Below are 12,088 nucleotides of genomic sequence, written 5' to 3'. Positions count from 1 at the left end.
GATGCTCCCCGAGGGGACAAGCACCTCACCCTCCCAGCGGCTCCGGCCCCAGGACCCCCACCCGGGTGCCGCAACCCCGTTGCTCCGGCCCCGCCCCGCCCGGCTGCGCGGTTGCGGGGGCGCGGCGCACCGCCCCGAGGCCGCGGCGAGGGGCGGGCGCGGAGGCGGGCGGGCGGGCGGTGCTTCGCCCGGGGCCCGCAGGCTGCCGCCCCGGCGCGGTCCCGGCGGGGGCGGTGCGGCCCCTCCTGCCCGGGCTGCTGGGAGTTGTGGTCCGCGGCGGCGGCGAGCGGAGCGGAGCGGAGCGGAGCGGCGGCCCCGCACGGCCCGGCGCGGGCAGCAGGTCGGTACCGCCGCAGCGCGGCGCGGCGCAGGGGGGCGCGGGCGGGAGCGGTGCCCTCGGGGGGGGGGGGCGCAGTCCGGGGCCCCGCCCGGCCGGGCGACACGGCCCCGCCGGGTGACACCGCGGTGGCGGGTGCCAGCGCCACGCTGGGTGACGTGACACCGGCCCGGTGGGCAGCGCTGCCACCCCGGGTGATGCAGCTACAGCGGTGACAGCCTAGCTGATGCCGCCACGCCGGGTGACACCATCACGCCGGGTGACACCATCACACCGGGTGACACCGCCGGGGTGGCACGGCAGAGGAAAGGGCGAAGCGAGCGCCCGCGGCTGCCTGGCCGTGCTCCAGCCCCGTAGTAGCAGCCGGCACCTGCCTCACCCCGGCGCTCCGGCATCCAAAGGAGGTTCCTCACACCCATCCCGAAGGCGCCGCCGCCTGTGCCGTGCAGATGACAGCCCCGCCACGCGTCCTCGTCACCGCGGGGCCCACGGCCTGGGGATCCCGGCCGGGCTGAGCAAAACCCATCGCCTCCAGGAGATGCCGGGGCCACCGCGGAGCCACCAAGATGCAACTTTCTGCTGCATCGAAGCCTCTCTGCCTTCATTATGTAACGCCGCTGCTGCCTGGCACGGTGCTCGCCTCCACGTCCTGCACAACTTCAGTGCAATGTGGAATTGATTTCCACTCTTCTGGACTGGCTCTGTTGTTTGTTATCAGCTGACGAGCCTTTTCTTGGATTTCGGGCCGGGGGTGCAGGCCCACAGTGCTCCGCACAGCCAGGCTGGAAGGGTGACGGCACTGACCGGGCCAGCAGCAGGTCCCAGCCGCACAGTGTCCATCAGGCGCGGTGCCGGTGTTTGGGCCCTGCTCTGCTGCTGCCGGCACAACGCCAGTGGAAGGTGGGTTTGGGTAGGTTTGCATCGGGGCGCAGGAGGCAGCTGCTGGGCTGGACCCCTGAAGCGTTCCCGTGCAGCCCAGGGCTCAGCAGCCCGAAGGCTCCCTGGCTGCGAGCTCTGGGGCCAGGCAGGCTGCACGTGGGCGCAGGGGCTTTGATCTCCTACTGCTCTGACGGTTTCCCCCTTATTTTCCCACTTTGAGGTGTTGACAGCAGCCCCGGGGCAGCAGTGGGGCCCTGTTTGTGCTGCACCACCCTTGCAGGGGTGTAAGCAACTCTGGCTGGAGGACCCCGAGTCTGTCAGACCCCCCAGCTCAGCCCCCCCCATGCCCTTGCTTTGCCAGCTGACTTCTCAACAAGCCTGGCTGCTGCGCTGAGGCAGCTCCCTGTTTGCCTGTCAGGGTGAGAGCCACCCTGAATACAGATCGTGCCAGGGCTCTCCCTGCCTTCCCTGGCACACTCCAGCACGGTGGAGGAGGGTGGGGGGCTTGTGCCGACCTCAGGGAGCACCCTTGGGACCGGCTCTGTGGCTGCACCCCGGGAGCTGAGGACTGGGCTGGAGAAGTTGGTGTGTCTGGAGGAGTGCCAGCTGGTGGGGCTGGAGGAAAGTTATCTTAAAATTCCCAGGAGGCTGTGACATGCCACGTGGATTGCAGTTCCCGGGACAGGGCATGCAGGCGATGTGCTACAAGGAAGTAGGAGGGAGGCTGGCTGTGTGGCTGTCCCTCCCCAGGATGTAAAACTGCCTAAAGCCTGTGTCCCCAGCACTGCACACAGTCCCCAGCTGCAGGGTCAGGTCCCAGCCAAAGCTCCGCCAGCTGCAGCACATCACTATTGCCATCAATAGGGAAATGCACATTCATTAACAGGCTACAGGACCTTGGCAGGGAGGGCCAGGAAGGGTTTGGATGGCTTCCCTGGCTAATAAACCCATCCTACTCCTTCAAGTCAGTGCTCTTACAGAGGAGCTCCCATGCCATCTCCCTTCCCCTTACCTGTATCATCCTGATTTCACTCCTCCCAGGTGGAGAGCTATTTGCCCTGCAGCTCCTGCCAGCCTGCATCCCCCTGCCCTGCCCAGGGCTGTGCACCGATTGACTTATCCAGGAGGTGCAGTCTGGGCACAGCAGTAGCACAGATGATCCCAGTGAGAGCCTGTATGCCTCTCTTTGCTTCCAGTGCTCCGGGTCGGGCTGTGACTCCCCACACGTGCCCAGCCTAAGCACCTGCTTCGTGTGGAGACTTGACCCACGGACGCGCTGGTTCAGCCACACATCAGTAATTACAAGGCTTTCCTTCAGTGCTGGCAGCGTGCTGTAGGCTGAGGTCACTCTGGGTGTGCTTTCCAACCTGGTTTGTGTATCCCCTCCGTTTCTCACCTGTTGCCTTGCCTGCCCCTCTGGTCCCACTGCCTTTTGCTCAAAGCTGCCCAGGGATGGAGTTTGGGGTGAGCGAACATCACTCGTGGTTGTGGGGAGTTGGAGCATCTTCTCTTTTTGTCAAGCTGCTTTCCCAACAGCTGTGACGGTGGGGCAGGACAGAGCTGCCCTGACACCACTGAAGAAGGGACAGACAGCAGCTGGTTGTGTAGCAGACTTGTCCCCTGCCGGGGGAGGGAGGACAGGCTCTGCTTTTCAGGCTGGGTGTGCGGGGCGTTGCAGTAGTGCTGGGAGCCGTTCAGCTGTGGTAACCTGTGAGCTGGTGAACTCTGGTTGGTGAAATCAAACAAGAGAACCACGACCTGCCACCATCACTGCCGTGCCCTCGCCAGGCTGGCCAGTGCCCTCGCCAGGCTGGCTGAGCGCAGGGGCAGAGCTGGCAGGCTTGGGGCTCTCAGCTCAGTCTCTGCAGGGAGAGTCGTTTCAGAGCATTTAGATCGAGGGGATAAAGTGATGTGCTGCAAGATAGGGCTGTTAAGTGTCTATTCCCAGCTTTGCCCCGCTGTCTATCAGCCAGATTTCAGTCATGATAAGGCAGCAATGGAGGAGAGAAATGGAGGGGAGAGCAGGAGGGAAGATCAGTGTGGGGCAGTGGGAGCTGAGGGCCCTGTCTCTCCCCCCTTAACTTCCATTTGGGTATTTGTGGAAGACGTTGTTGGGGGGTGGGGGCTTTTCTCAGCATGGGATGGTGTTGGGCTCCTGGGCAGATAGGAGGACTCCTCATCCATCATCCCCCCACGAGGAGCTGGTGCCCCACGTGGCCATGGCACACAGCCGCAGCTGCACCCTGTGCGCTGAGCTCCGGCAGGGACCTCAAGGGGAAACAGTCTACCCCCTAATGCCTCCGGGTTTCTTTCTCCAGAGCCTCCCTCCAGTGCTGCCTTTCAGGATGATGGCCCCAGGAGCACCAGTGGGGACCCTCCAGGCACGTCTCTGCTGACCCGCTACACTGGGACCCCCGGGCAGCCTGGCCACCCACCTCCCCTGGAGCTGCTGGCTGCTGCTGCCAATGCAGAGCTCCTGGGCGTGCAGGGGAGAGCCACAGCTCCGCTTCCCCATGGCAGCCCTTTCCCCCAGCGCCCTGGCCCAGCTGCATGGTGTGGGTGCCTCTGAGGACCACAAGGACTGACTGCTGGGCCCCCCTGCGTGCACCCATCACCCGCTGCACCACCATGTCTTTGGAGTGGCTGGTGGACTGGAGCTGGTCTCTGGACGGACTCCGGGATTTCATCGCCACTGGCATCCAGTCTTTCCGGGACTGTGATGCCACTGCCCTCGCTGCTGTTGCCTGCCTCCTCGTCCTCTTTGTGTGGTACTGCTACCACGTGGGGCGGGAGCAGCCCCGCGCCTATGCCACCGTCAACGCCCTGATGCAGAGCGCTGAGGTCAATGGTGTGCAGAATGGGTTTGTCTACTGCCACTCGCCTGAGTGCGTGCGCTGCACGCACCATGACGGGCTCAACCAGAAACTCTACCACAACCTGCAGGAGTACGCCAAGCGCTACTCCTGGTCTGGCATGGGCAGGATCCACAAAGGCATCCGCGAGCAGGGCCGCTACCTCAACAGCCGGCCATCCATCCAGAAACCAGAAGTCTTCTTCTTGCCAGACTTGCCAACCATGCCCTATTTCTCCCGGGACGCTCAAAAGCATGACGTGGAGTTGTTGGAGCGCAACTTCCAGACCATTCTGTGTGAGTTTGAGACCCTCTACAAAGCTTTCTCAAACTGCAGCCTCCCGCAAGGATGGAAAATGAACAGCACGCCCAGTGGGGAGTGGTTCACCTTCTACCTGGTGAACCAGGGCATGTGTGTGCCCAGGAACTGCAGGAGATGCCCACGGACGTACCGCTTACTCGGGAGCCTTCGCACCTGCATTGGCAACAACGTCTTTGGGAACGCGTGCATCTCTGTGCTGAGCCCGGGCACCGTCATCGCCGAGCACTACGGGCCCACCAACATCCGCATCCGCTGCCATCTAGGTAAGTGCCCAGCGGTGTGGTTCAGCCTCACTGGGTGTCCCTGCCACGGGTGCTGTGGGGGGGCTGCAGCCATGCCTGGGTGCGGGAGCCCTGAAAATGCCTCTGGCACCCCGTGCTCTCCAAGTTCAGCCACTAACTGCAGCCCCAGGAGTGGCTCAGGTGCCTCTTCTGCTTTGGCCTGAGGGAAGTTTTGGGGCTTTGGCAGCAGCAGCCTCCCCAGAAGAGGATGGCGCTCAGTCCCCCTGGGTGTCCAATCTCCCCAGCGTCCCCAGCTCAGCAGCAACAGCATTTTGCCTCCTCCCCCCGCCAGCCTGGAGGCATAGGCTCTTGCTGGTGTGAGATATGGAGCTGATACTGTGCAGGGGTCTCCAGATGACCCCTGCTCTGCAGGCAGCCCCACCTCCCATCACAGGACCCAGGGCAGCCTGGGGTGCTGCTCCAGGGACCCAGGCGTCTCTCACTGCTGCGCCTCCAGCAGCTCCCCCCTCTCGTGGGATTCCAGGGCTCTGCGCGTGACACTGGCAGATGTGAGCAGAGATGCTGCTTTGCTGCAAATCAGGGGTGGGGGTCCTGGGGTATCCCCTCCGGTGGGTTGAGCGCTGGGCTGGCAGCGCAGAGCTCCCCGCCCTGCGGGCCTGGGCTGGGGAGAGCCCACGCGGCACAGATGGTCAGGGCTCTGCTGCGCTGGAAGCAGCGCAGATCGTGCTGGGGGAGGCACTGCACGGGCCCTGCTGGCAAACACTGAACACGCTTGTTCAGCCAACTCTTCTTGGGTAAACACACTCAGGCAGTGACTGGCCATTTATTTAGAACGGGAATCAGTCGTCAGAGCTGATCCAAGGAGTTCTCCAGGCCTGGGGAGCTACTCGGGAGCTGGGACATGCCCTTGCTGGTGCCAGGAGGCAGCCCGCTGCCCTGCCACTGGCTCTCCCCTCTGTCTGGGTCACTGGGAAGGTGCAGTCTACTTGCAAGAGGCTGAGTGGTTCCTGGGAGGGGGCCAGTGAGGTGAGGTCCAGGCCAGCCTGTCCTGGCAGCAGAGCTGGGGCCAGCCCTCCAGTTGGAGCACACATGCCCTGGGGAGACGAGCAATGCAGGTCGTTCATTCCCTTGTCCTTCCATGTTTTCCAGCTCCATCTGCTCAGTGGCTGCTGGTTCTCCAGCTGGGACACAGCACTGTGCCTGGGGCACACCGACCTGTGCTCACCCCCACCTCAGTGCTGGGGACTCAGCTCTTGCTTTGCCCAGGGCATGGATGTGTTTAAGAGACAACCTGCCCTTTCAAGCTGGTTTGCTCTGCAAAGCCAGGACAGCAATCAGCGTAGCCAAGTCACTGTAGGATTTTCTCCAGCCCTGGTACTGCTCTGCTGAACATGTGGGCCCAAGCACAGGCACCAGCTCTGCCCCTCCAAGGGCAGTGTCCCCTGGGGTGTGGGTGTGATGGAGAGGCTGCAGGCTCCCCACCTCCCCCAGCTGCTCAGCTCCCCCTTTCCAGCTGGAGCATCTCCAGCTGAGGCTGTTGTGCAGGGAAATGGCTTTGGGTTTTGTAGGCTTTGAAATGTCTATTAGAAAAGCAGATCGGTTTTTTGCACTCCCAGCTCTCCTGGGCAGATGAGGGTCCCTGCTGCACTCGCTTGGTTTTGGCATCACTCTGAGATCCATTCCTGCTCATTTGCTGCATCGTTACTGTTGGCAAGCCACGTGAGCCCTGACCCCTTTCTCCGCCACGGCTGCATCCTCGGGGCAGGTTGACTCTGCACCAGCTCCAGCGGTCCCCAGCACTGCGGAGGGTGACATTCCTGATGCAGGTGGTGATGGAATCAACCCTCCTCAAACTGGTCTGGCTTACGCTAGTATTTTAGAAAAAGACCCATTTTATTTCTAGGATTGTCCTTCGTGTGGCCTCTTCCCTATGAGGGTTTTGTGACACCCCTGAATTTCTGTCCTTGCAGCTGCCTGGTGGGTCACCACATGGCAGTATTTCAGGTGGGGAAGCAAGTGACAAGGCAGATGCTGAGCGATGCAAGGTCAAATGGGGATCTTGTGGCAGAGCCAGGAATAGAGCCCATTTCTCAGGTCTCAGTGCAGCATTTCCTCCTACCCCAGCCCTGCAGTGGGCAGGGTAATTGCAGCAGAGCTGGAGGAGGGAGGTGGCAGGGTCTGCCTTTGGTCCTGAAGCTAGAAAAAGCACCAGGAAACTGGCTTCCTGCGTGCACCTGGTGTTTGTGGGCTCTGGGGACTTGACAGCTGTTCCAGATACAAAAGAGAGCGCTCACAATGCTGAGCTCATTGGGGTACAGCAAGCAACTGGGGGCAAAAGGGGCAGGAGGGAGAGGGCAGGGGCTGAGCTGCATCAGGCTAAAGGTTCAGCTTGCAAATGCAGCACCAGCTTCGTGCCTGTTTTGAACCCCGGACTCTGCCATGCACTGAGTTCAGCACAGCACCTGCTGCTGCTCTCTGGAGGGAAGCAACCCCTCAGCAGTGTGGAGCTCACCAGTTGCACTTCAGGGCTGCTCCCTCATCACAGGGAGCACAGCACCACCTGACCCTCCCTGTCCTCTCTCTTTGTGCCTGAAGGTCTGAAGACACCCAGCAATTGCGAGCTGGTGGTGGGGGGCGAGCCTCAGTGCTGGGCTGAGGGCCGCTGCCTGCTCTTCGATGACTCCTTCCTGCACACGGCGTTCCATGAAGGTAAGCACAACGTGCAGCTTGCGGGGCCTTGCAGTCCCATCTCACACTGACACCAGTGCTGGGGGCTGGGGAGGGGTGGATGGCCAGGGCGACTGCACCCAGTCCCTTCTGCTCCCAAGGTGTCTGTGGGGTTGGAGGCACCTCCATCCTGTGGGGGTTAGAGTGCCCTTGTCTTGCTCCAGGGAGGGTGGTAGCTCCATTCCTGGCATGGTGGGGCTCGCCCATCACGCATGCTCCCTGCTGCTTCGGGGTGGTGGACCCCCCTCCTCAGCCTGTCCTGGGACTCGCTTCTGTCCTGACTTGCATGCAGTCCCGCAGCGCTGCTGCAGCACTGCCAGCCTGGCCCGGGCCCGGTGATCCTCTCCCTGCTGTGGCAGCCAGCACGGAAAGGCTTCCCTCATCCCCCGGAGCTTTGCAGGGCAGCTCAGGCTCCAACACCGACAGCCTCGGCATCCTCTCACCCTGGCTCGCAGCAGAGCTGCCGGCTGCAGTGGCCCCGTTGAGGCAGCAGCTCAGTGCTGACGTGCCAGCGGTGCTTTTGTCTCCTGTGTAGGGAGAAAAGCTTCACACCGGCCTGTTTTGTTGCCTCTCTCCATCACTGATGGAGGCTGTTCCACTTCAGCTCTCCCAGATTAACCGGCATTAGTCGCTGATGGCATAAAAGCATCAAGCCAAGCTGTTTTACGTAAGGGACTGTGTGAAGAGAGTGGGAGAACAAAAGCTGTTGCTCCCACATCAACCCTGCTGTGGGATTGGGAAGCACAGCTCAGTGCAGAGCTGCGGGGCTGGGAAGGCTGGAATAGCACAGCAGCAGCTGCCTGCACAACTCTGAGGTGCAGCTGCAAGGAGGACAAGCTTAGAATCGTGCCTGCTGCCCTGTGATGGGAGACCTTTGGGTCTGATCACCCCGAGCAGCCCCAGAGCCCTGGCAGGGAGGACCCTGCCCCATGCCGGCTGCTGGAAGCACTGAGCTCCCAGTACACAGCAGTTCAGTACGGGATTGCACTGGCTAGGCACCTCCCCGCTGCAGGCTGGCCCTGCCGCTGGGCACACACTCTGCCCGGGGTACAGGCAGCAGCGTCCCGGGAGCCCGTCACCGTGTGCCAAGGCAAGCGCTGGCCTCTCCCATGGGAGCAGGGAGCACAGCTTTACCCAGTGCTTGCATCCCACCCAGGTCCCCCGGAGGAGGGTCCCCGCGTGGTCTTCATGGTGGACCTGTGGCACCCCAACGTCGCCGCTGCAGAGCGCCAAGCCCTTGACTTCATCTTTGCCCCAGGACGATGACGGCGCTGCCTGGTGTTGTGGGATCGAGGGCAGCCGGCGGGCGGGCGGCCGTGCCAGCTCAGCTCTGCTACGGGTCCAGCACCGCACATGGACACCTGCGGCACAGGAAGCCTCCTTCCAGCACGTGGCCTCGGGGTCCTCCATCCCCAGGGGCTCTTGTAAATGGAAACTGCAACGTGTATCAACGCCCATCTCTCTCCTCTCATCGTTGGCTTCAGGGATTATTTTCCAACATGACAGCGCATTGCCTTCCTTCCGTGGTTAGCTGCAGCACCACTCTCGTACGTGTTATGTTGCTACTGTGTTTTGCGGTGTTCAGAAGTAGAGTAACAAAACCAAGGGTGTTTGTTTGAATGTAATAATGTAAAACTTCTTGTGGTCATCAAAAGAACAACACACACACACACACACACACACAAAACAAAACAGCAAACCAGCCAAACAGCCCAGCACTGTGCTCAGCCTTCCCCTGTCCCAGTTGCAGTCCCTGGATGGATGGACAGACGGATGCTGAGGGCTGCAGTGGGCACAAGGCACACCCCGGGCAAGGGCTCTCAGGCTGGGGCAATTGGGGTTGCAGGCAGGGCAGCACAAGCAGGGCAACGCTCTGCCTGCAGAGAGCTCTTGCAGGGGCTCCTGCTTCCTCCCTCGCATGCCAGCAGGGACCCCGCACATGGCTCCCCAACCCTCCCGCCTTGAGAAACCTTTTTACCACACAGGCAGGAGAAGAGCTTGCTGGCTGCACACCCGGCTGCAGGTGCCCCAGCCCCAGCAAGGCAGCAAGCCCAGGAGCGCCCTGATGTACACCCTGTTGAGGGGACAACACACATCGAGCCCTGCTCTTTAATCTGACCAAGAGTGTTATCAATTGCCTGAATCCCCTGCTTACTTTATCTGCAACCCTCAGTTTTCACAGCTGAAGCTGGGAAGCCTCTGCAGGGGCAGGGATGCTGTTTGGGAATGCAGAGCAGGGCTTTTGTTTGTCCGTAGACAAAGGGAAGAAAGGAGGTCGCGCTTCCTTCTGCTGCTCCATCTTCTTTCCTGGAGCCAGGACAAGTTTAGAGAGAGGCAGCTCACAGACCTGAGAGCAAAGAAAAGGTTTCCAAAGGCAGGGGGTGTTTAATTCTGCAGCCCAAGGAACAAGCCCCTCCACCCCCTGGGAGTCTTGCCCATCTGTAACCAACACACTTTGCCTGAAGTTGCCCAACATCCAGGGTTTGTTCGGGGTTTTCAGGGGTACAGAGCTACCTTACAGTTTATAACATGCTACACGTGAAGCACAGCATGTCATGGATGCTCACTGCTGTCCTCACGCCTCTGGTTGGGAAGTGGCTGCACTGGGCTCAGTGGCCTCGGCACGGCTCTGGGGACCGCTTGCCTCCGTGCCCTGCCCAGGAGGGAACGCAGCCCTGTTCCCCTACGATTTCTTTACAGATTTTTCAGTGATTACATTGCAAGATAAGGCAGAGATTTCAAATACATCCGAGATATTTTTTACACCTGTCTTGTTACAGAATACCTGAAGTGCATGATTTCTACACACATTGACTACCTGGAACCAGACCCTGAGGAAGCAGGCTGGCTTGGTAACTGTCTTACGGTTTGGTAACATTCATACAGTGGATAAGCAAAGATTATCAATAAACAGTTGTGCTGAAAACAGAACAGGCTCTGGCTGCTGTGTAACTCATCCAGGGTCAAGCAAAACGCTGAGGGCTCAGGTCCTGCTTACCCCAGCTGGGCCCAAGCAGCTCACCCGGCTGCTGGTGTGGAGAAATGCAATGGAAAAGCAGGAGCTCCAGGGTGGGAGGAGGGCATGAGCCCGGGCTGGGTTTGCGAGTGATACAGTGAGGGAGGGTAGTGCTTTAAAACACTTGTCCCCCTGGCACTTCTGTCCTGAGCAGTTACAGCCTCCCTGGCCCGGATTTCCCTCAGAGCCCAGGGTGCCAAGGAGCACAGGGAGTGTCTGCTCTGCATCTCCCTGCATCTCCCATCTCCTTCGCCCCGCACCGAGAGCCGGGCAGCACACACAGCCTGTGCCCAGGGCAGCAGAGACACCAGTCAGCAACATAAAGAGCTGCAGCCCCACCTGCCCCCCAGCTCAGCTCAGCTCAGCTCAGCTCAGCACACTCTCCAGGCTCCGCAGCAGGGCCACCAGCCTGCTGGAGAGTCTTCAAAGCAACCATTTCGGAAAATGCTTCCAGCTGCCTGCACTGATGCATCAAAGGCAGCAGGCAGCTTCAGCAGGAGCAGCTCCAGGGTGGAGGGTGCTGGGCTGCCACTCAGTTCCTGCCCAACTGCCTGAAAGCCAGTGCCCAGCATCACCACGAGCATGGAGCCAGCCTGGCAATGCAAGAAGTCGCTCCACGCGAGGTCCCCAGCCCTCATTAGCAGCACTCCCACACGCTCAGGCAGGACACAGCCAGCGCAGCAGCTGCTCATCTTGTTATACTTGAAATGACCGATTTTTAAATATCCTCTCTGCAATGCAACCATTACGTCGAGGGCCTGGAGCTCTTTGCTGTCCTACCCCAAGACAACTTTCCTCTTAACGATCAAAGGACAGAAATAGGTCTTGGTGGCCAGATGCAGTTCAAGAAGCAAAAGGGAATGAAGCTGCCCCAGCTGTTCCACTGCCGACAGATGGCACAGCAGATTGCGGTGGAAGATTCCTGACGACAGCAGGCAAAAGCATCTATTTTGTGCCTTGCTGCTGTGCCAAAACTCCCTCCTGTCCCTCTCAGGCTTTTCCTTCAACTTCTTCATGTTTCCTGATAGAACAGACAACTTCCCCAAACACCCAGCTAGGAGACAGCAGGATCTCCCTCGGGGAAGCCGAGCGTCTGGAGCTGCCTCGCAGCTTCCTTGCCACCCGAGCATCGCAGAGAGAACCTGGATCAGGGCTGCCGGGCGTGCAGAGAGGAGACAGACAGAGCAGCGTCTAACAGGGGGTGCCTCTTGGCTTAGCATCACAGCAGAGCCCAGAACATCACAGGAGGGCTGGAGCTGTCTTTCCTCCCACCTTCTCCCACCACCTCATCCCTCACCAACACGATGCCTCTCTGTGCTGCACTCCAGAACCAGAGCAGCTTGTCCGTACCTCAGGGAAGCAGCACCTTGCTCCGTGCTGGCTCCCGCATGGGTGTCACCAAGGCAGGAGGTCTCCTGCACGGCCACAGCTCGGGCTTTCCAATGAGCTTTCACATCCACACTGCCATTAGCCACAGGCAATGCTGACAGTAAGTTAGTGCAGAACAGTTTCACTGCAATAGTCCCCCAGAGGACAGCAGTGGCAGGGAACCGTGCCACACAGCTCTCCTGCTGCTGCAACACCTCCTCGGCTGCCAGAGTTGGAAGCCAGATGGCAATCCATGCCCAGCCACCCTCTGAGCAAGCAGCTGGCTCTTCCTCTGGAGTCCACTGGATTTCCCAGCCAAGGTCTGCAGAGGAGCCCTGCAATGGCA

At 60.6% G+C, this 12,088-nt stretch overlaps 1 protein-coding gene across 2 annotated transcripts; it reads left to right on the top strand.

Annotated features, from left to right (window-relative positions):
* The first annotated feature begins 183 nt into the window (after positions 1-183).
* Positions 184-9,034, top strand: ASPHD2 (aspartate beta-hydroxylase domain containing 2). Of its 2 annotated transcripts, none has more exons than XM_055794374.1 (4): positions 184-340; positions 3,535-4,652; positions 7,227-7,340; positions 8,515-9,034. In XM_055794374.1, exons 2-4 carry the CDS (start codon positions 3,767-3,769, stop codon positions 8,622-8,624), a joined length of 1,110 nt encoding a protein of 369 aa, XP_055650349.1. In that variant the 5' UTR covers positions 184-340; positions 3,535-3,766; the 3' UTR covers positions 8,625-9,034. The 2 variants fall into 2 exon arrangements, with proteins under 2 accessions (XP_055650349.1, XP_005230546.1); XM_005230489.3 differs by lacking the exon at positions 184-340 and adding an exon at positions 503-1,237.
* The last annotated feature ends 3,054 nt before the right edge of the window (positions 9,035-12,088 follow it).

Source organism: Falco peregrinus, chromosome 2 (genome assembly GCF_023634155.1).
Source record: "Falco peregrinus isolate bFalPer1 chromosome 2, bFalPer1.pri, whole genome shotgun sequence".
In the NCBI taxonomy this organism is placed as follows: Eukaryota; Metazoa; Chordata; class Aves; order Falconiformes; family Falconidae; genus Falco; species Falco peregrinus.
This window is presented reverse-complemented; position numbering and strand designations above follow the sequence as displayed.

Excerpts from the sequence above, each read along its gene's own strand:
- ASPHD2 (XM_055794374.1), top strand. The coding sequence starts at position 3,767 with ATGGTGTGGGTGCCTCTGAGGACCACAAGGACTGACTGCTGGGCCCCC. Across the intron at positions 4,653-7,226 it reads CCGCATCCGCTGCCATCTAG|GTCTGAAGACACCCAGCAAT; the intron begins GTAAGTGCCCAG and ends TTGTGCCTGAAG. Across the intron at positions 7,341-8,514 it reads GCACACGGCGTTCCATGAAG|GTCCCCCGGAGGAGGGTCCC; the intron begins GTAAGCACAACG and ends CATCCCACCCAG.